Source organism: Nerophis lumbriciformis, linkage group LG19 (assembly GCF_033978685.3).
Source record: "Nerophis lumbriciformis linkage group LG19, RoL_Nlum_v2.1, whole genome shotgun sequence".
In the NCBI taxonomy this organism is placed as follows: domain Eukaryota; kingdom Metazoa; phylum Chordata; class Actinopteri; order Syngnathiformes; family Syngnathidae; genus Nerophis; species Nerophis lumbriciformis.
The window spans coordinates 20042586-20066898 of NC_084566.2; the positions used below are offsets into that span (position 1 = coordinate 20042586).

The 24313-nt window shown below is 38.9% G+C and overlaps 1 protein-coding gene across 5 annotated transcripts in view; it reads right to left on the reverse strand.

Moving 5' to 3' along the window:
• agap3 (ArfGAP with GTPase domain, ankyrin repeat and PH domain 3) overlaps positions 1–24313 on the reverse strand; it is a 402421-nt gene that overhangs the window by 111291 nt on the left and 266817 nt on the right. For all 5 annotated transcript variants that reach the window (XM_061979365.2, XM_061979364.2, XM_061979366.2 and 2 more), the window contains 2 exons: positions 22308–22412; positions 14055–14226 (listed from right to left, as the gene is read on the reverse strand). In XM_061979365.2, the coding sequence (XP_061835349.1) occupies positions 14055–14226; positions 22308–22412 (277 nt within the window). The remainder of the gene's footprint in view (positions 1–14054; positions 14227–22307; positions 22413–24313) is intronic.

A 24313-nucleotide genomic window follows, 5' to 3' on the forward strand; every position in this document is an offset into this window, starting at 1 on the left:
AGTATAAAAATGATTTCGCTTGGACATAATGCATTAAAAAGTAATTTGAGAGTGTTATGCAGTTAGGTGGTGGTTGGGGGGTGTGATAAGTAGAAGCGATGGATTAAGCGGGAAGCGGCGCCGCCTCTCTTCTCTTTAGGACAAGGCCGTCAGCGGGCTGATGAGCCGTGACGAGGCCCGACCCCTCCGCGGAGTTGTTGCCATTATGTACAAGTATTGGCATAATGACGCATTCATGCTAATGCGGGCCGAGCAGCACATCATTTGCCTGTGTGTAATACACCACTATCATCATCATCACCATCAGCAGCGGCATCATCATCATCATTCCGACCAACAAGCTGACGTCCTGCTATGTTCTCCGGCTCCGACCCCCCACATATTACCATATGATCTACTGTCACCGCTGTCCTTGCCACAGCACAATTAACATTTCTTATTGTTGACTTTGCTCATCACATTTACTCGGACAATATTTACTCCATGATTTAGTTAAGCTAGCTAGTAAGACCCACGAATTATGTAATTACATGAAAAAATAATATACATGGATATTCATATACTGTGTAAAAAATGACTTAAACAACACATGATGGCAATGAGAAGGTAATTATATTACAATAATAATATATGTATTAATTTAATGCAATATAATGTTAAAGTACCAATGATTGTTACACACACACTAGGTGTGGCGAAATTATTCTCTGCATTTGACCATCACCCTTGATCACCCCCTGGGAGGTGAGGGGAGCAGTGGGCAGCAGCGGTGGCTGCACCCGGGAATCTTTTTTTGGTGATTTAACCCCCAATTCCAACCCTTGATGCTGAGTGCCAAGCAGGGAGGTAATGGGTCCCATTTTTATAGTCTTTGGTATGACCCGGCCGGGTATATTTACCAGGGAAAAACATGCACTACCACATTTTTCTCTTTTTATGAAACAAATAAAAAAAAAAATGTATATATTTTTCCCAAAGAATGTATTCATGATTTGTTCACTAGAGTTGTACGGTATACCAGTATTAGTATAGAACCGTGATACTAATGAATCATATTCGGTACTATACCACCTCTGAAAAGTACCGGTCCGACTACCCCCCCGTCGTCGTCACGTCATGACATTGCTGGTTTACGAGCAGAGGAGCATGTTCGGCAGCGCACAATCACAGAGTACTTACAAGCAGACACAGTGTGTAGCCAGAAAAGGGAGAACGGACGCATTTTGGCATAAAAACTAACGCTAAAGGTGAAGTTATAACACAGAAATGCCCTCAGGAAGAGGTGCTTTAAGACATGGCGAGCTAGCTAGCGGCTACTGTCCATCCGCAGTCGGCAGTGTTGTAGCTACTTCTAAATGCTCGACGCCTCAATCATTGGTATGTTTTCATCTACAAAACCATTCTGGATATCACTCCATCTTATCTGTCTTGTCTTTTAACAAAGAAACAAGGAAGTCACAATCTTCGTTCAATGAATGTTCTGCAATTTGTCGTCCCAAAGTAAGAACTGAACTGGGCAAGAAAGCATTTAGGTTTTCAGCACCGAAGGCTTGGAATAACCTACAATCGAATATTAAACTTCAAACCCTTGTTACATTGAATGAGTTTAAAGCTTCTGTGAAAGGACTGCAGTCTACCTTGTCTGTATGCACATGTGTCATGTGAGCAAGTTTTAATGTTGTAAATGTGATGTTTTATGTGTTGTTTACTGTTTTTTAATATAACCTTGCTGCTGCCCTCTTGGCCAGGTCTCCCTTGGAAAAGAGATCCTTGATCTCAATGGGATTTTTACCTGGTTAAATAAAGGCTAAATAAAAAAATTAAAAAAAATCACTAATCCTCGCCTCCATGGCGATAAATAAAGTGAGTTTCTTACAAGTATCATCCCTGCAGGACGAGGAATAGCTAAACAAGCTTTACTACACACTGTAGCTCACTGGCGTCACAATGTAAACAAACGCTATTGGTGGATCTACACCTAACATCCACTGTAATGATACCAAGTAGAAGAGCGTGTCTAGTCGATACTACTATGATTATTATGATTATCAATATTTTTTGGCATCACAACATCTTCTTTCGTTTTTTTAAAATTTATAATATGTTTATAAACTCAGGAAATATGTCCCCACATGAGGACTTTGAATATGACCAATGTTATTATTACATTTTAAGAGAAGTGCAGATAGAACATGTTAAGAGAAAATAAGCAGATATTAACAGTAAATGAACAAGTAAGATTAATAATTCATTTTCTAACACTTGTCCTTAATACCGTTGATAAAATAATAGAATGATAAATGACACAATATGTTACTGCATATGTCAGCAGACTAAATTAGGAGCCTTTGTTTGCTTACTTACTAATAAAAGTCAAGTTGTCTAGTATGTTTACTATTCTATTTAGGGACAAACTTGCCATAAGAAACAAATGTTTAATGTACTGTAAAAGTTTTTGTTAGAATAAAGCCAATAATGCAATTTTTGTGGTCCCCTTTATTAAGAAAAGTATCGAAAAGTATCAAAATAATTTTGGTAGACTGTGGAGTACCGTATTTTTCGGAGTATAAGTCGCACCTGCTGAAAACGCATAATAAAGAAGGAAAAAAACATATATATAAGTCGCACTGGAGTATAAGTCCCATTTTTTTGGGGAAATGTATTTGATAAAACCCAACACCAAGAATAGACATTTGAAAGGCAATTTAAAATAAATAAAGAATAGTGAACAACAGGCTGAATAAGTGTACGTTATATGAGGCATAAATAACCAACTGAGAACGTGCCTGGTATGTTAACGTAACATATTATGGTAAGAGTCATTCAAATAACTATAACATATAGAACATGCTATACGTTTACCAAACAATCTGTCACTCCTAATTGCTAAATCCCATGAAATCTTATACGTCTAGTCTCTTACGCATACTTGCCAACCCTCCCGGATTTTCCGGGAGACTCCCGAAATTCAGCGCCTCTCCCGAACACCTCCCGGGACAAATTTTCTCCCGAAAATCTCCCGAAATTCAGGCGGACCTGGAGGCCACGCCCCCTCCAGCAATGTTGTTGTAATATATTGAGTTGAAGGCAATAAACAGGCGAGGGGATGAAGTACGTCTCTTTACTGTAGACTTCAGAACAGACTCACACACTTGACGTCAGGTGCGCAACACCACGTAAATCGTTGGCCAACCAAAAAGTAACCCCAGTACGCTATAGCCAACATTCACCAGGAGATGGCAACAGACAAACATAGATCACTCTATTAAATCCCTCCCCTTTTAGAATTGTAGAAGTTACTCAAAAGAAATAAACAACCCAACCAAAAAATGCAGCAACTCAATTAAAAAACTGTACTTAAGCCACATTTTTTTTTTTTTAGTACTGAACTCTTAACCCTCATTTGTAAACAATAACATGCTTATTATACAAACAGTATTTGTACATCTTTAACACAGATTTTTATACTGTCTTCAGAGATTGTGTTTTTTTGGTGGTACTCGAAACCTTTCTGGGTACCTGCGGATCACTGGTGGGGTTTTTGTTGTGGGTGATCTGGGTTCTGATGATGGCAACTCAGCAGCCCTTGAATCTGGTTCAATGATGACACTAGTTTGTGTCTGACTCACTGATGGTCCTGGTGATGGAACTGAAACAGCACTGTCCAGTTGTACTGATGGCACATTTTCTGCAACTGGTGGAGACTAGATAACTGGCAGTCTCTCCATGTTTTCTCGCCATGGTAACATGTGATCCACATGCACTGTGTGCTGTCTCTGTCCCTCTTGATAGATAGATTGATATATATATATATATATGTATATATATATATATATATATATATATATATATATATATACATACACACATATATATATATATATATATATATATATATATATATATAAGAAAATACTTCACTTTCAGTGAATTCTAGCTATATATATATATATATATATTTATTTTATTTTATATATATATATATATATATATATATATATATATATATATATACAGTATATATATGTGTATATATACATATATATATATATATATATATATATGAAATACTTGACTTGGTGAATTCTAGCTGTAAATATACTCCTCCCCTCTTAGCCACGCCCCCAACCACACCCCCGCCCCACCCCCCACCTCCCGAAATCGGAGGTCTCAAGGTTGGCAAGTATGCTCTTATGTGAATGAGCTAAGTAATATTATTTGATATTTTACGGTAATGTGTTAATAATTTCACACATAATTCGCTCCTGTGTATAAGTCGCACCCCCGGCCAAACTATGAAAAAAACTGCGACTTATAGTCCGAAAAATACAGTAAGTAAACTAACATTAGCATTCTTGTCATTTCTCATTGTGTATCATCATTACAATAATGAATCTGCTTGACCAATGAACAACCAGCAGTGGTAGTAGTCAGAGGAAAAGCATCAATAGTAATATGCTGAGAAGGAAAAAAATGGCCAAAATAGTCCTGTCTTGTCTCGTCCACAGGCCTGATTCAAGTGACTGCGCCTAATAAAAATTAGATGGCGTGTATCTGTCACTCGGTGACACCACGGAAAGGATCGCGTTAAAAAAACAAAAAAATAAAACAGCCGAAGAATTAAACCTGGCTGCCTGGCAAACCCTTGGCACGTCTTCACATTTACTCGCTTCTCATCTTCTTCCCGTCTCGGACTCATCCTGCCCGCCCCTCCTCGCCGCCATCCCTCTTGTAGCGGTGATTATAAAGGTCTTTAGATCCAAAAGGGACCAATGAATTACCAAAGGTAAAAGACAAGGCTCGTGATTTAGTCGCCGTGAATGAGAAATTACTCCTTTGTTCCCCTCATCAATTGCATGTCTAATGAAATCAAAACCTCGATCGCATAATCAGAAGAGGGTCCTTCACGCGGAGAGAGACCTGATGTGATTTGTAACCTTTCTTTTGCTAAGTGGGGATTGAGGCGCATCGCCCTCACATTGTTTGGAGCATTGAGATGCGCACGGCAGATGATCATCTTGGAAGCTTGTGTCAAGGAAGGAGTGTCCAAAGGGCAGCCTTTTTTTTTTCTTCTAAAAATACAATTGTCCAAAAAGAACAGCAACATTTATTTTATGAGAGCAGAAAGGCCGAATGTAATGAGACAAAGTGGAAATACTGACGCTTATAATACACAGCTAACATGACTGCTTTAACCTTTGATTTTGTAGAACTTTTTATTGAAGCCGTGTCGGGACAAATACAGATATTTTTAAACACACGTTTTCCTGCGTTTTGGCCTCTCGTCCGCTCAAAAAATAGGTGTTGTCTATAAAAACTGAGTTTTTTAAATTTTTATTAAGTGTCGCCGGATTTTCCGTATTTCAGGTTTCGGCGTTTGTTTGTAGACGGGCTAAAACTGAGCTTTGTGTTTTGTGTCATGTAGGGTTGTCCCGATACCAATATTTTGGTACCGGTACCAAAATGTATTTTGATACTACTTTTCTAAATAAAGGGGACCACAAAAAAGGCATTATTGGCTTTATTAAAAAAATGTAATCTTACAGTACATTAAACATCTTTCTTATTGCAATGTTGTCCCTAAATAAAATAGTGAACATACAAGACAACTTTTCTTTTATTAGTAAGCAAGCAAACAAAGGCTCCTAATTTAGTCTGCTGACATATGCAGTAACATATTGTGTCATTATCATTCTATTATTTTGTCAAAATTATGAAGGACAAACTGTAAAAATGTATTATTAATCCACTTGTTCATTTACTGTTAATATCTGCTTACTTTCTCTTTTAACATGTTCTATCTATACTTCTGTTAAAATGTAATAATCACTTATTCTTCTGTTGTTTGGATACTTTACATTAGTTTTGGATGATACCACAAATTTAGGTATCAGTCCGATACCAAGTAGTTACAAGATCATAATTTAAGTTCTCATGTGTCCAGGGACGTATTTCCTGAGTTTATAAACATAATATAAATTTAAAAAAAACAAAAAAAGGTTTTGTGATGCTAAAAAATATTGTTGTAATCATAGTAGTATCAAATAGATATGCTCCTGTACTTGGTATCATTACAGTGGATGTTAGGTGTAGATCCACCAATGCCGTTTGTTAACATTGTGACGCCGTCATGCCCGTCCCAAAAAAAAATGGGTCGGTGGGAGATGGGGGGTTGACCGGTACTTTTTAGAGGTGGTATAGTACCGAATATGATTCATTAGTATCGCGGTACTATACTAGTACCGATATACCGTACAACCCTAATGTAATGTATCACTGTATTGATAAACAGGTGTTATAATGCGTGAATAAGTCATCTAAGGTAGCTTTTTAAGTTTTCTGATTTGCCATAATGTGCATGACAACCGGGTAAATGTGTTTTTTATGTGGAGAGAAAGTTTTTTCCCTTCCACTCGGGAGTATAGAGATCATGGCCACCTTAATGCACAGGATTACCTGGGCTGAAGCCCATAGGCCCCCACCCAGTAGCTGTCAATCAAATTTTTTTTGTATTTTATTCTATTTTATAAAGCGCTTCACTATACCTTGAATGATGCCCAATACGCTTTACATGATGCATCACATTCACACACTGATGGCGGGAGCTGCCATGCAAGGCGCTAACCACGACCCATCAGGAGCAAGGTGAGTGAAGTGTCTTGCTCAAGTATACAATGGCCGTGACGAGTATGGCGGAAGCTGGAATCAAACCTGGAACCCTCAAGTCGCTGGCACAGCCCCTCTACCGTCTCTGCTTCGTTACCGATTTTGTACACTCTCTCTTTCTCGGCTGCGTTGTTTTTTCTACTGTTCCGTAGGGCCAGTGAACCCAGGTCGCCGATGTGAGAGGCGAGCGCCGTGACTACTGAGCTAAAAGCACAGGCAATCTTGTGGACAGATAGCACTATTCTTGAGGGTGACTGGCCTATGTTACACCTGCACAGACATACATGCACACGTCGCAAAGGAGATGTACCGTATTTTTTGTATTTATTATAAGGCGCACTGCCGATGAGCAGGTATATTCAGGTCTTTTTTCATACAAAAGTCGCATCGGATTATAAGGCGCATTAAAGGGGTCATATTATGATTTTTTTTCTAAATGTAATTTTTCTAAAATAAAAATTTCATTGTGGTCTACATAACATGTATGGTGGTTCTTTAGTCAAAATGTTGCATAGATTATGTTTTACAGATCATCTTCAAGTCGCTTTCTGACAGGCTCTTCAGGATGCACCGTTTTGTGGGCGGTCTTATTTACGTGGCTCACCTTCAACAGCGTCTTCTCCCCGTCATCTTTGTTGTAGCGGTGTAGCGTGCAAGGACGGGCGTGGAAGAAGTGTCAAAAGATGGAGCTAACTGTTTTAATGACATTCAGACTTTACTTAAATCAATAACGGAGCAGCATCTTCTCATCCGTGGCTCACTAGTGCAACATCAACGCCGGAAATGTGTCCTATGAAAAACTGTCCGACCGGAACCCTCTAATAACTAAAGTTCCTTGGGTGAATTATGTAAACTCACTACAGTTTTTAGCGCTTTCATAGCTAGTCTACTGACAGATATAAGTAAGAACTTCACGCTATTTTATATTAGAAATGGCAACAGAGGAAGATGAATGTCACATAAGAAGGTAGAGAAAAAGAAGAAGCTTATGACTACACGAAATACAATTACAAACGCGCGCGCATTTTCAGTACTTATGCAGATCCCATATGCACATCAGCAGGTACCAGTAGGTAAGAAAAGTTGGTTTTGTATAATATTGCAAAACAAAACGCCACATAATATGTCCGCTAATAGGTGACATTTTGAGGTCTTTATACACACACCATAATAATACTTGTATGTTTAATGCGCTGACAATCCATCAAGCGGTGCAGCTTCAGAGCTTACCGAAGTCATACTAAAAACATTTTGACAGATTTTTGAGCGCCGTGTGTAATGTTCTATATTCTCAATGGAACATTTAAAGTTTTGGTGTTGTTTACTTGAGTCATATTGCAGTCTACACATATCTCTTATGTATGACTGCCATCTACTGGTCACACTTATCATTACACCATGTACCAAATAAAATAGCTTCGAGGTCGGTAAGCACAACCAGAATTATGCCGTACGTTAGGCGCACCGATTATAAGGCGCACTGTCGATTTTTGAGAAAATGAAAGGATTTTAAGTGCGCCTTATATTCCGGAAAATACAGTACTCATGAGCAGCCTTCCCCTCACTATAGGACATGTACTCTACCAGGGCCACCAGGAGAGCACACAACATCATAAAGGATAGAACACACCCCTAGCACAGTCTCTTCAGCCTCCTACCATCAGACAGACGATACAGGAGCCTGAAATCCAGGACTACGAGACTGACAAACAGTTTCTACCCACAGGCCATCAGGCTCGTGAATGCTAACTTGTGAATGCTAGCTCCCCCCGCCCCCAGTTTTACTTTTATCTTTTTGAACAAAAGACAGCTACCATGACCACCACCGAACTGTGAACCATCACTGTAGACACTTTTCACCTTTGATCACTAAAGACACTTTAACTGCTGCTGTGACCCAAGGTCACCTCCATATTTATACTGTTGACTGTCAATCAGAATGTGCAATAATGTTATGTTACTTACTGTGCATTGTATATACATTTTTATTTTTATTTTTTATTTTTAGCTAAGTACCGTGTGACTTGTTGAAGGGTGGACTAGCAAAGTAAGATTTTCATTGTACGGCAAACTGTCTGTTTAACTGTGCATATGACAATAAACAATCTTGAATCTTGAATCTTGAACATGTTTTCTTTATTTTTTTTTGTTGCTTTTCTGTTGAGTAAAATCTGATTTTTTCTTTCTTTTAAAACTGGTGTTTAGTTTTATGGAAGGTTTTTTGGGGGTGAGGGGGGATTAAGGTTATATGGGGTAGGGGGAGGGGTATATGGTAGCCCATTTCACAAACATATCAATTACAAATCTAACATTCTTAGATTTTCAGTACTTTCTGGAAAAATCACTGGGTGGAAAGGAACTACCCAAAAAATCTTTCCTGTCCTGTTTTCAAAGCCAGAACGACCCTGCCTGCACGTCCTCTGCTCTGTAAACTCCTGCATCTTTTCAACGTTTGACTAATAGACCCGTTTAGTGGCTGTGGCCCCTCTGCCAACGGCCTGCCAGGACAGCGCCAGGGGTCCCCCGCTCTTTTTGGCTCAGCAGAACCCCGTCTTCCTGACCACTTGGCTTGAGCCCCAACTAGCAGAACACAGTGGCCATGAAGGACCTGCCTCCCTGCAGGTGGTGGCTAATTATTATTAATTACTCTTAAATGTCCCATTACTGCTTCAGCCAGCTCGCAGCTCATTGGGAGCTTTATTTTTAAACCTCAACCTCCGCCATGATGTTTGGACCACACCCACCAGTGAAGACATTACTAGAACATAGGTCAAAGAAGCTTCTTGCCATTTCCTCCAACATGTCTATTATGTTTAAATGCATCCCAGATGAATGACTTAAAAGAATTAATACGCATCTCACGGCCGCTCGTTAAGGCCTCATTGTGCAAACTACGTACAAGGCAGCTAATTTGCATGTGGGGAACATATGGAGAGTACGTAATTAACCTGCTGGGTTGCTTTTTTTTATCGTTCATCAGTAACAGGGAGTACAGTCTGGTCATGAAGAGTCATTAATGTACCCGTTATTTATTTTCTTATTTAAAAAAACAAACAAAAAACAGCAAAAACTAACATTTAATTTAAGATGAAAATATAAATAGATAAAATGAAATAAATACTGTGTTTTTTTTGTTTTATGACTAGAACATTTAGCATTACCGTATTTTCCGTAAGGCGCCCTTAAAATCCTTTAATTTTCTCAAAAATCCACAGTGCGCCTTATAACCCGGTGCGCCTAAACTACAGCATAATTCTGGTTGTGCTTACAAACCTCGAAGCAATTTTATTTGGTACATGGTGTAAGGATAAGTGTGACCAGTAGATGGCAGTCGTACACAAGAGATACGTGTAAACTGCAAGATGACGCCAGTAAACAACACCAAAACGTTAAATGTTCCATTGAGAATATAGAACATTACACACTGCACTCAAAAATCTAACAAAATATTTTAGTACGACTTCGGTAAGCTATGAAGCTGCACCGCTTGATGGATTGTTGGTAGTATTATTAAGGTGTGTGGGACGGCGTGGCGCAGTGGAATAGTGGCCGTGCGCAACCCGAGGGTCACTGGTTCAATCCCCACCTAGTACCATCCTAGTCATGTCCGTTGTGTCCTGAGCAAGACACTTCACCCTTGCTCCTGATGGGTGCTGGTTAGCGCCTTGCATGGCAGCTCCCTCCATCAGTGTGTGAATGTGTGTGTGAATGGGTAAATGTGGAAGTAGTGTCAAAGCGCTTTGAGTACCTTGAAGGTAGAAAAGCGCTATACAAGTACAACCCATTTATCATTTATTTAAGGACCGCAAAATAGCACCTAATAGCCGACATATAATCTGGCGTTTAGTTAAGCAATATTATACAAAACCAACATTTCTTACCTTCTGGTACCTGCTGATGTGTATTTGGGATCTGTATAAGTCCTGAAAATGTGCCCGCGTCCGCAATTAAAAAGTTAAAGTACCAATGATTGTCACACACACGAGGTGTGGCGTAATTATTCTCTGCATTTGACCCATCACCCTATTGTAGTCCGTGCCGACACCGTAGTCATAAGCTTCTTCTTTTTCTCTACCTTCTTATGTAGCATTCATCTTCCTCTGTTGCCATTTCTAATATAAAGAAGGGTAAAGTTCTTACTTACATCTGTCAGTAGACTAGCTATCAAAGCGCTAAAAACTGTAGTGGGTTTACATAATTCACCCATGGAACTTTAGTTATTAGAAGGTTCCGGTCGGACGTTTTTTTCACGGGACACATTTCCAGCGTTGATGTTGCACTAGTGAGCCACGGATGAGAAGATGCTGCTCCGTTATTGATTTAAGTAAAGTCTGAATGTCATTAAAATCGTTAGCTCCATCTTTTGACACTTCTTCCACTCCCATCCTTGCACGCTACACCCCTACAACAAAGATGACGGGGAGAAAACGCTGTCGAAGGTGAGTCACGTAAATAAGACCGCACACAAAACGGCGCATCCTGAGGAGACGCTCAGAAAGCTACTTGAAGATGATCTGTAAAACATAATCTATGCAACACTTTCACCAAAGAACCACCATCACATGTTATGTAGACCACACGATAGTGTTTTAAATGTAGAAAAAAATCATAATATGACCCCTTTAATGTGTGTGCCTTTTGTATGAAAATAGACCTGAATAGACCCGCTCATCGGCAGTGCGCCTTATAATCCAATGCGCCCTATGGTCCGAAAAATACGGTATATTATTATTATTTAATGGATCCATTACTAATTCACAGATCCATCAAATGTTGAAATATACCTTCTCATTTGCTAACGAAATATATTATCTATTATTAAAAAACAACAAAAATAAAACACTAATAATTAAATAATATGATGGTAGGTTGTGAGTTCAAACCCTGGCCGTTGTGAGTTCAAACAACGGCCGAGTCATACCAAAGACGATACAAATGGGACCCATTACCTCCCTGCTTGGCACTCAGCATCAAGGGTTGGAATTGGGGGTTAAATCACCAAAAATGATTCCCGGGCGCGGCACCGCTGCTGCCCACTGCTCCCCTCACCTCCCAGGGGGTGATCAAGGGGAAGGGTCAAATGCAGAGGACAAATTTCACCACATCTAGTGTGTGTGTGACAATCATTGGTACTTTAACTTTAAATGTAGGGGATTTTTCCACGATTTATTGCAATACTATTTTATGCTAACAACATCATTTACTGGCATACAAATCCATCAAAGATTTGGATATACTTTCTCATGTAATATACTACCGTATTTTTCGGACTATAAGTCGCAGTTTTTTTTTATAGTTTGGCCGGGGGTGAGACTTATGTGTGAAATTATTAACACATTACCGTAAAATATCAAATAATATTATTTAGCTCATTCACATAAGAGACTAGACGTATAAGATTTCATGGGATTTAGCGATTAGGAGTGACAGATTGTTTGGTAAACGTATAGCATGTTCTATATGTTATAGTTATTTGAATGACTCTTACCATAATATGTTACGTTAACATACCAGGCACCTTCTCAGTTGGTTATTTATGCGTCATATAACGTACACTTATTCAGCCTGTTGTTCACTATTTTTTATTTATTTGAAATTGCCTTTCAAATGTCTATTCTTGGTGTTGGGTTTTATCAAATACATTTCCCCAAAAAATGCAACTTATACACCAGTGCGACTAATATATGTTTTTTTCCTTCTTTATTATGCATTTTCGGCCGGTGCGACTTATACTCCGGAGCGACTTATACTCCGAAAAATACGGTATATATAATTGACTAAAAAAAATATTATTAAAATAATAATTTAATTTTAAAAAGCAGACTTTTGTATACCCTTTTTATGTATTTATGTATTTCTCTGTGAGCGCTTTGAGTATCTAACAATAGAAAAGCGCGATATAAAATCTAATCCATTATCATTATTATTATGTATCAGAGCAGGGGTCGGCAACCCAAAATGTTGAAAGAGCCATATGGGACTAGAAATACAAAATAATTATGTCAGGAGCCACAAAAAATTAAAAGCCTTCTATAAGTGGTATAATGAAGTCAACACATGATATAAGTGTCTATATTAGCCTACTATCAAAATGACTATGTGTCGCGGGCTGACACAAATCTTCGTTGACAGAAATGTTGAAATGTAATATTTATTCTACTAATTTTTACAACATTGGAAACATTAGTAAAATGCAGGCTTCTCCGAGGATGACATTACTTCTGGAAATTACTCGCTTAGAATGGCCAAAGGTATAGATGTGTGTGTCCAAGTTAAAGGAAATGGCAGGATGTCTTCTTCTAATGGATTTATTACAATCTATGCAAGCTGGGTAACGTTTGCTGTGGTCTATAACGGCACACAAACAACCATCAGAAATAAAGGAAATATTAAATACAGAATGTGTCATGAGACATACAAATATAAATTAAATACACAGAGGACATAGGAAATTAAATGAGCTCAACTATACCTACAAGTGAGGCATAATGATGCGATACGTACATAAAGCTAGCCTAAATAGCATGTTAGCATTGATTAGCTTGCAGTCATGCACTGACCAAATATGCTTGAAAAGTACTGCACACAAGTCAATAACGTCAACAAAGTTCACCTTTGTGCATTCACACACAGCATAAAAAGTTTGGTGGACAAAATGAGACGAATAAGGACTGGCATAAAACACGTCTTTCTGTGGCATCATTGAAGAAAGTTATACATGTAAACCAACTACGGTGAGTTCAAGGACCGCCAAAATTAGTTGGACAAAACTTCACTCGCCAAATACTCTCATTAGAGAATCATGTATAATATAAACAGTGGGATTTCTAACAATTAGGGAGGTTTGTGTCATGTTCTCCTACAGGAACCATATTAAAACAAAAATATATTTTCCCCCCATCTTTTTCTATTTTCATACAGTTTTGAAAAAGCTCCAGGGACCCACTAGGGCAGCGCTAACGAGTTGCAGGTTGCAGACCCCTGTATTAGCGTAATATATAATGCTAATATCATATTCTATAATATACAAACCCATTAAAAGACTGGATACACATTCCCAACTTAGAAGGCGACTCAGTGTATCTAAATATTTTGGTACTGCACATTATATAAGTGTAAATGATGCTTGTCTAGGAGAAGTCACTTGGTATCTGCCAAATACCGCCTCTTGCCCATTAAACGAAGGACATTAATCATTTCATTAATCTTACACATGAATCTAATCTACTTTTACACTTTTTAATCGTTATCATGCATACATGTTTTACATTCATCCATCAAATATGTATAATTTTTCACTAAATTGAGAACCTGTACCAATAATATGCTAGGACTGCTGCGGACTCCTCCTTAAACCTTTATCCCAGTAATGAGGTGAATAACGCTACCTGTGCTCCCGATGCCCAGCTGCAGAGCGCTGCGGTCCTTGGTCAGCCCGTTGGTCTTGGGGCTTGCGGTGGGGGCTACCGTGGCCACCGCTCTCGGGGGTCGCTTGCCGGGAACTTTGACCGTGGTCCGGAGTAGGTCGATCTCCTTTCCGTGCACATTCTGCATGTAGTCCTATGGGAGGGAAGGAATTTGCATTTGTCGAAAGAAAAACATCTAAGAGATACTCTTTAAAGAACTCAAACATGTACCGTATCAACCTATCTAACATACAGTATAAGCATATGGTGTTTACAAGTTACATGAAAGGAGCATACCAATAACAGGGTTTATGCAGGTATCAGTTAATGCAATTTAATGATTTTTATTGCCTTTTTAATTAAACTTAAAACTAATTTTATACCCAAGTCCTACTGCACATCCTTAATTATAAATGGTCAAAAGCTTAGCTTTTGTAAAAACAAAATTGTAAGCATTTGAAAATGATAATCTTGAATAGTTGAAAAGTTCACATTAGGGTTGTATGGTATACCAGTACTGGTATGGTATCGCGGTACTAATGAATCAAAAACGGTACTATACTCTGTTTGAAAAGTACCGGTTCGTCGTCACGTCATGACATTGCTGGTTTTGCGAGCAGAGGAGCATGTTCGGCAGTGCACAATCACTGAGTACTTACAAGCAGACAAGGTGTGTAGACAGAAAAGGGAGAACGGACGCATTTCCGCCTAAAAACTAACGATAAAGGTGAAGTTATCACACTGAAACGCCCTCAGGAAGAGGTGCTTTAAGACATAGCTAGCTAGCTAACGGGGAAAGTCCTTGGTGCATTTGCAAACAGCTGAAATTATGTACAAAGCAAACTATAACCTGCTACCCAGGAATATACAACAATTCTTCTCAACAAAAGAGGATAAATATAACCTTAGAGGAAAATGTAATTTAAAACATTTGTATGCGCGTACAACACTTAAAACTTTAGCATATCAGAATGTGGAATTAAATTATGGAATAGATTAACAAAATAAATCAAACAAAGCACCAATATGATCCAGTTTAAGAGACTGTTCAAACTACAAGTGTTTACAAAGTACAAAGAACAACTATGATGAACATCTTGAACTTTTTTTTTTTTTTTTGAGATAAGGATTATTTATATATTTAATATTGTTTACTTACTTACGGTATATGTCAGAATGAGATATTTTTAAGTGTTCTTTTTTAATCCATAGTCATGTTTAAAGCAGCTAGTTTTTTCCCATGTAGTGTGTCTTCTCGTGACTTCGTTGCTTTTATCTTATGTCCTGTTTGTTGGCTCACAGAGCTGTTTTGGCCAGTTCCTTATCTGTTTTGAAGAAGCAGCAGCACTCCTTTCTGTTTTTCGCTCTACATAAACTGACTCTTTTTGTTTGGATTTAGACCTTGCTTGCTGATGCTACGGTTGCATTGTAAGGACTGGTGCCCTGAAGCTTCAGTAAAACGTGGTATTGTACCATTCTGTCTCTGGGGTCCTTTTTACTCAACATATATGTCATCCAAAAGAATTTGGAATTGACCAGTGTGTTTTATTCCCTGAGAGGAAGACCGGTCGCGCACAACATATATTATTTATTTATTATGTATTTATTCACTGTTCTGTTACAGACAACAAGGACATATGATACAATTGCTATGATATGAAAAGGGGTAGGATATAAGCTCTGCTTCTTTCTACTCCTGTAATGAAACAACTGGAAATATGTGATGCATTACATTGTATCGTATGCATGTTCGAACTGAACATAGATTGTCAGGACATAACGCTCTAATGTCGGCCAAATTTATAACAATCGTATTGTTTAGCCTCTGTTTTGCACAAATTCAATTACTCATGTATTGTTATTAAATGGGTTACTTATTGCTTAGTTCTGCATTTATTTAGAGCAGGGGTCGGGAACCTTTTTGGCTGAGAACCATGAAATCCAAATATTTTAAAATGTATTTCCGTGAGAGCCGTATAATATTTTTTAACAATGGATACAACTAAATGCGTGCATTTTTAAGTAAGACCAACATTTTTAGAGTATAATAAGTCTCTTATCTTACCATTAATGCGACTTCTGTTGCTGCATGGTTTTGCTGATGGCTTTGTAGTCTGGTTGATACGTGGTTATTTTTAACACTGTGATTACCAGCGGAATTATTCATTACTTATCGTGTCAAGCAGTGTCAGCTAAGATTTATCTGAGAGCCAGAAGCAGTCATCAAAAGAGCCACAGGTTCCCTACCCCTGATTTAGACGTTACATAATGTTTCCCAGTTTTAAGTCCTATATTCAATTATTTATTTATTCATGTATTTTAGTTTCTATTACCGTATTTTTCGGAGTATAAGTCGCACTGGAGTATAAGTCGCACCTGCCGAAAATGCATAATAAAGAAGGAAAAAAACATTTACCGTATTTTTCGGACTATAAGTCGCAGTTTTTTTCATAGTTTGGCCGGGCTCCAGTGCAACTTATATATGTCTTTTTCCTTCTTTATTATGCATTTTCGGCAGGTGCGACTTATACCCTGGTGCAACTTATACTCCGAAAAATACGGTATAAGTCGCACTGGAGCCCGGCCAAACTATGAAAAAAACTGCGACTTATAGTCCGAAAAATATGGTATTAACTTTGTTTAGGCACATAAGCATCTACCTAGATGCTCCATCCCTTTCTCTCTAAACCAGGGGTGTCAAACTCATTTTAGATCAGGGGCCACATGGAGAAAAATCTACTCCCAAGTGGGCCGGACTGGTAAAATCACGGCACGATAACTTAAAAATATAGACAACTTCAGATTGTTTTCTTTGTTTAAAAATAGAAAAAGCACATTCAGAAAATGTACAAATCATAATGTTGTTGTTTTGGGTTTTTTTACACTTACATGTTGCGGTTAGTATTATTCTGTCTTTATTTGTCGTTCTCTATATTTTCTGAATACATAACTCATTGGTGTTAATTTTCAATCTATCAAGAAAAAAAAATTACATAAAAATCAAATTACAGGGTGTTATTTATGTAGTTTGATCTTTTTCTTCGACTGGTGCACTAACATCATGTGGTGTATGTTGTACAAATGTAGCATCATCTACAAAGATACAAAGAATTGCTATTGCGACATCCAGTGGACACATTTAGAACAGCAGTTTCTTTCATTCAAAAATTTCGGCTCATGTTTATACTTAGCAAACTCATCCTGCAGGCCGAATAAAACCTGTTCGCCGGCCGTACGTTTGACACCCCTGTTGTAGAGCCTTCCAGCACTGGAATGTTTTCGTTTTAGGACAATTAATGAGTAAGAATAAGAAGTACGAAATTAACCTTTGATGGACTTTTATGCCGATGATATGACCAAAGAAACTGTGGAGGCCATGAGTAGTTCCTTCAGCGCAGTGCAGGAGGAGATCATGTTGAGTCCTATTTTATGCTCTCATTCTATATTGTGTTTTGGAAAAAAGGTTGTCATAAACGTTACTTAATTCATTTAAAAAAATAATACGACAGAAAACACATTTTTACAATTTTTATACTTGGCAAACTCATCTCGCGGGCCGGATAAAACCTGTTTGCGGGCCTGATCCGGCCCTCGGGCCGTACGTTTGACACCCTCACTCTAAACGCACATGTGAACAAATGATGGGTAATTGTTGAGACACTGAGAAAGGGCAGGATTAAATAAAGTCCTCTTCTTCCTTCTCCTTTTTGGACATGTTGAACCGTGCAAGTTTAATCATGTAAGTTGTTAAGCGTGTTCCAAACAAATGAAACCATGACCATTAGCGGAGGAAAAAGAAGGGATCATGGAGGAATAACAAATTAAAAGTCCATCCGTGTTAGTTAGTCCCAGGCGACGGGGGAGCGTCCGCTGTGGCGGTGGACAAATCATTACATACATCACCTGTGCCCACGCCGCCTCTTTAACGATAATCAACGCCAACAGTCATTTTCTTTCAATTTGCTTTAAAGCCACCCAAATGTGTCAAGCCGAGGTGAAAACCACGGCGCTCAGCAGAAAGAGGCGGCGTCGGCCTTTTCCGCCCCCACCAACTCCTGGCGTTTTATTACCATGTCATAAAGCACTCATTTCTCTCCCAAGCCTCCTTGCTAATTACCCAGTGAGCGCTCTCATTTCGTTTTATTGCGGGAATTAACAGCCAGATCGAAGCGTGCAAAGCTATTAAGATGTGTGATTAAGCCACATTCAATTAGTTTCTACAAACAATTTAATTGATGTAGCAGATAGAATTAACAGAAGGTGATTGTGTGGATGGCTTGGCTGGCTGTGAAATTAAAGGATCCCGCTCTCTCCCTCGTTCGTCTCTCTCTCTTTTCCCCAACCGCCTCGCACGCGTCGTCGCTACGCTCCACAGCGCCAAACCGGCTCGGGCTGTTACCAAAGTAACGTCAGCCCTGTTCTCTCCGAGATTGCTGACCTGTAATGGTTGTAATGATCAAGGATGGCGTGTTCAGTCAATTACATAAAATACATCGCTAGATTAGCATATCTTGGCTAACGACAGTTCAACACCCAATTTGTTCTTATTGACCCTTCTTGTTAGACACAAGATGCTAACAGCGTTTAATATTTCCCTCTAGGTGCTCTTAACAGCTAAGGATGGCAGCAAAATATTCAGATTCAGCCATCCATTTTTAATAACACATTTTGGGTGAGCTGGGGGGCAAGTTACACCCTGAAATTGCCAGCAGTCAACCACAGGACACATACAGTACGTATATCCATACATATACAGGCCTCAAATTTTAACTTTTTAAGGTCAAGGCAAGTGTTGCCTTTAAGGAGGGCTCATATTTTAGGGCACCAATGCAAACATATACTGTATACAGTCGTTGTCAAAAGTTGACATACACTTGTAAAGAACGTAATGTCATGGCTGTGTCTCCATCTAAACACAACAGTGCACTCTCTAACGCACGACGGGAAGTGAGGGGAAAATGACGTTAAACCAAGCATTTGGCTCCGTTTACTCTGAGGGGAAATCTGCCGAGCAAAGTTGTTGTTCTTAGTCCGCCATGATTATCAAGCCAAACGATGCTAGTGCGCCTGCGCCTGACTTCCTGTTGCCTAAAATTAATTATAAATGACGGTTTTTCGGTAATTAAAAAATCAAACGGTATTACTAACCGTCTGGAATTTTATCGCAAATTGTCATCATACCGTTTACTGTTACATCCCTAGTCCATTTAACAAGTAAAAAGTCATGGGCGGTCACGGCATGTTCTTGCCGCAGATGTTGGTAATTTTTTTTAGGGCTTACGGCAAATGACGAGGGCGGTCGCGGCTTTTGCCGCAGTTGCAGTGGTTAAATTCGAGCCCGGCATATATCCATATGTATATACTGTACATACATATATTTATTTATAAACATATATACACATACATACATATATGTGTATATATATGCATATATGTATATATACATACAGTATGTATGTAAATGTATACATATATACACATATACAGTATATACACATTATGTATATATACAGTATAGACACTCATACTCGTGCCTACAAACAATTTCGAGTCACCAGCTGGCCTAACTTGTATGTTTTCTGCATGAAGTACCCGGCGACTGAGTGTTAACCGCTACGCTTGATACCTTAAATCAGGGGTCCCCAAACTTTTTGATATCATATTACTCTTACACATTAGCATAACGTTATCCACTTTTTGATCAATATTAGGCCTTTTTTCTTTTGGACTTTCTTCCATAATCCATCCATTTTCTACCGCGTATCCCTCTCTCAGGCGCGGGGGGCGGCTGGAGCCTATCGCAACTGCACTCGGGCAGTTGGGATAAGGCAGTCTGGACAAGTCACCACCTCATCCCAGGGCCAACACAGACAGACAACATTCACGCACAAGGGGCCATTTACCGTTGCCAATCAGCTTATCCGCAGGTGCATTTTTTACTAAATTAAGAAATTAAAAGCAAACTGCTAAATTTTATTTGCGTTTCAATCATAATTATACTATTTTTAAAGAACTAAAAAATATGTGACATCATAAAGTCACTCAAATGCATTGCACATGCAAATGCACATATATAAACTTTTATCATTTACAAAACCCAAAACCAGTGAAGTTGGCACGTTGTGTAAATGGTAAATAAAAACAAAATACAATGATTTGCAAATCATTTTCAACCTATATTCAATTGAATAGACTGCAAAGACAAGATACTTAACGCTTCGAACCGGTAAACTATTGTTATTTTTTGCAAATATTAGCTCATTTGGAATTTGATGCCTGCAACATGTGTCAAAAAAGCTGGGAGAAGTGGCAAAAAAGACTGAGAACGTTGAGGAATGTTCATCAAACACTTATTTGGAACATCCCACAGGTGAACAGGCTAATTGGGAACAGGTGGGTGCCATGATTGGGTATAAAAGCAGGTTCCATGAAATGCTCAGTCATTCACAAACAAGAACGGGGCGAGGGTCACCACTTTGTCAACAAATGCGTGAGCAAATTGTCCAACAGTTTAAGAACAACATTTTTCAACGAGCTATTGCAAGATATTTTAAGATTTCAACATCTACAATTCTTAATATCATCAAAAGATTCAGAGAATCTGGAGCAAACACTGCATGTAAGCGGCAAGGCCGTGACCTTTGATCCCTCAGGCGGTCCTGCATCAAAAAGCGACATCAGTGTATAAAAGATATCACCACATGGGCTCAGGAACACTTCAGAAAACTACTTTTAGTAACTACAGTTCGTCGCTACATCTGTAAGTGCAAGTTAAAACTATACTATGCAAAGCTAAAGCCATTTATCAACAACACCCAGAAATGCCCCCGGCTTCGCTGGGCCCGAGCTCATCTAAGGTGAACTGATGCAAAGTGGAAAAGTATTCTGTGGTCTGACGAGTCCATATTTCAAGTTGTTTTTGGAAACTGTGGACGTTGTGTCCTCCGGACCAAAGAGGAAAAGAACCCTCCGGACTGTTATAGGCGCAAAGTTGAAAAGCCAGCATCTGTGATGGTATGGGGGTGTATTAGTGCCCAAGACATGGGTAACTTACACATCTGTGAAGGCACCATTAATGCTGAAAGGTACATACAGGTTTTGGAGCAACATATGTTGCCATCCAAGCAACGTTACCATGGACGCCCCTGCTTATTTCAGCAAGACAATGCCAAGCCATGTGTTACACAGCGCGGCTTCATGGTAAAAGAGTGCAGGTACTAGACTGGCCTGCCTGTAGTCCTGACCTATCTCCAATTAAAAATGTGTGGTGCAATATGAAGCCTAAAATACGACAATGAAGACCCCGGACTGTTGATCAACTCAAGCTGTACATCAAGCAAGAATGGGAAAGAATTCCACCTGAAAAGCTTAAAAAATTGGTCTCCTCAGTTCCCAAACGTTAACTGCAATGTGTTGCTGCCATTAAATTCTAAGTTAATGATTATTTGCAAAAAAAAAACAAGGTTCTCAGTTCGAACATTAAATATATTGTCTTTGCAGTCTATTCAATTGAATATAAGTTGAAAAGGATTTGCAAATCATTGTATTCTGTTTTTATTTACACAACGTGCCAACTTCACTTTGGGTTTTGTATAAGATCAGTTTTTATTTACTGTTTTACTGATGACTGACCTGGCATGATTTTTTTTCCCCAGGTCTGTATAAAAAACCAAAATTTTGTCTAAGGTGGCCAAAATTGTTTTGTACAAACGTATTGACTGATATAAGGAAAGTTGTGGCAAAAGATGGACCTTTTTCTGTGCGGCACCGACAGCCAGTGGAGTGTTTAAGCGGCATTAGCCGACCCGGCGGGACTCTGACAAAGATGGATGTGCTCGGCCGGGCCGGACTCGGCTGCCACGCGGGGAGAGACATTACAAGTACAAGGCAGCGTGACGTCGAAGACCGCGGCCACGTCTCCATTAGCAGGAATGAGCACCGCGGGAGGTCGGAGATGACCACCGGGATGCCCCCTTGCTTAACACTAACGCTGGAGACTGGCCTAAATAGCCATTATATAGCAATCAGGCTCAGGCAAGTCATTAGCTGCCTGTTTGTAATCGACTTTGATGCAGCAGGAAATGGAGTGGCATGGAGAGAGAGCGGGCGAGCGAGAGAGGGAGGAAAAACAAAGCTTAGCAGTCGGGAGAGAAGCTCGGGAGCTCCGACCAAACACATAAAAGAAATGGGATGTGATGAGAGGAGGAGGGGCCGGCGGGGCGCGGTGGGACTCACGTGTAAGCTGGGGTGATAAGTGAGGACGCCGTTATCGCACAGGGTGACGTATTTCTTCTTCCACTCCTTGTTGAGGGATTTGCCACTTCGCTTCAGGAGGATTCCCTGTCAGAGAGCACATAAACACACGGTGAGCGCCAGCCATCAAATGTACGTTAAACACCATAAGCACAGCCGGCGTCGCCATTACGGCAAACACTTGGAGCGCCGCGGGCTCAGCGGAATTCAGTCGGGGAATGTGTTGGAGCGCACCTTTATTTCTTTTTTTACACTGGAAGATGATATTTTTCTAGCGTCACTGGGCCGCAATGCTCTACTCCAAAAAATATAGCGGGTGCTGTTGAAACACAGTCCGCAAATATGCTTTGAACAGGCTCTCTAGTTAGTCACAGTGCATCAGTCAGGGGAGTTTTATTGCTGTGTCAACAAGAGACACAAGTGAGGCTTGGCCAAGATGTTAAATGGATAAAGTTTATTATAAATTATTTCTACCACTTTTGCGGATTTTTCAATATCAGTTTCTTACAAGCTCTATAATCCAGGGGTGTCAAACTTATTTTAGCTCAGGGGCCGCAGATGGTGATCCAGGAACAAGAAAATGCATAATGCAAGAAATTGTTTTCATTAAAATTAAAAATATATTTTTTAAACGCCGCATGAAAGAAAATCTGTGCACACGCCGGCCGGACTATTAAAATCATGGCATTAAAACTAAAAAATAAAGACAACTTCGGATTGTTTTCTTTGTCTTACTTTGGCCAAAAATAGAACAAACACATTCTGAGAATACAATAAAAATATAGAAAAAAATACTGGCAGAGGTAAAATGTAAACGTTTTGAAGGAAAGAAGAAAGGGAATGAATGTTAAAAATTTGTTTTCTCTTTCGTATTTATTTTTTTAATGATCCAGGCACAAGAAAATGCATATTGCAAGAAATGTTTTTCATTAAAATGAAAAAAAACCAAAAAAAAACCCCAAAAAAACGGCAACAGACGGTGATCCAGCCACAAGAAAATGCATATTGCAAGAAATGTTTTTCATTAAATTGAAAAATATTTTTCTTTTAAACACCGCATGGAGGAAAATCTGTGCACACGTGAGTCGAACTATTAAAATAATGGCATTAAAACTAAAAAAAAAAAAGACTACTTCACATTGTTTTCTTTGTCTTACTTTGGCCAAAAATAGAACAAACACATTCTGAAAATATTACAATAAAAATATAGCAAAAAATACCGGGGGTGGTAAAGTTTAGAAGTTTTGAAGAAAAGAAGAAAGCGAATAAATGTTAAACATGTGTTTTCTTTCCTATTTTTTTATTTTTATTGATTCAGCCACAAGAAAATGCATATTGCAAGAAATGTTTTTCATCGAAATGAAAAATGATTTAAAGAAAAAAAAAAAACGCAACAGATGGTGTTTCAGCCACAAGAAAATGCATATTGCAAGAAATGTTTTTCATTAAAAGGAAAACTTTTTTTTTTAAAAGCCGCATGGAGGAAAATCTGTGCACACACGGGCCGGACCATTAAAATCATGGCATTAAAACTAAAAAATAAAGACAACTTCACATTGTTTTCTTTGTCTTACTTTGGCCAAAAATAGAACAAACACATTCTGAAAATATTACAATAAAAATATAGAAAAAAATACCGACAGCTCTAAAGTTTAGATCCAAGAAGGAAATAAGAAAGTGAATGAATGTCAAAAATGTGTTTTCTTTCGTATTATTTTTAAAAATGAATTAAGTAACGTTTATGACAACCTTTTTCCAAAACACAATATAGAATGAGAGCATAAAATAGGACTCAACATGATCTCCTCCTGCACTGCGCTGAAGGAACTACTCAGAGCCTCCACAGTTTCTTTGGTCATATCATCGGCATAAAAATCCATCAAAGGTTAATTTCGTACTTCTTATTCTTACTCATTAATTGTCCTAAAAACGAAAACATTCCAGTGATGCAAGGCTCTACAACAGGGGTGTCAAACGTATGGCCGGCG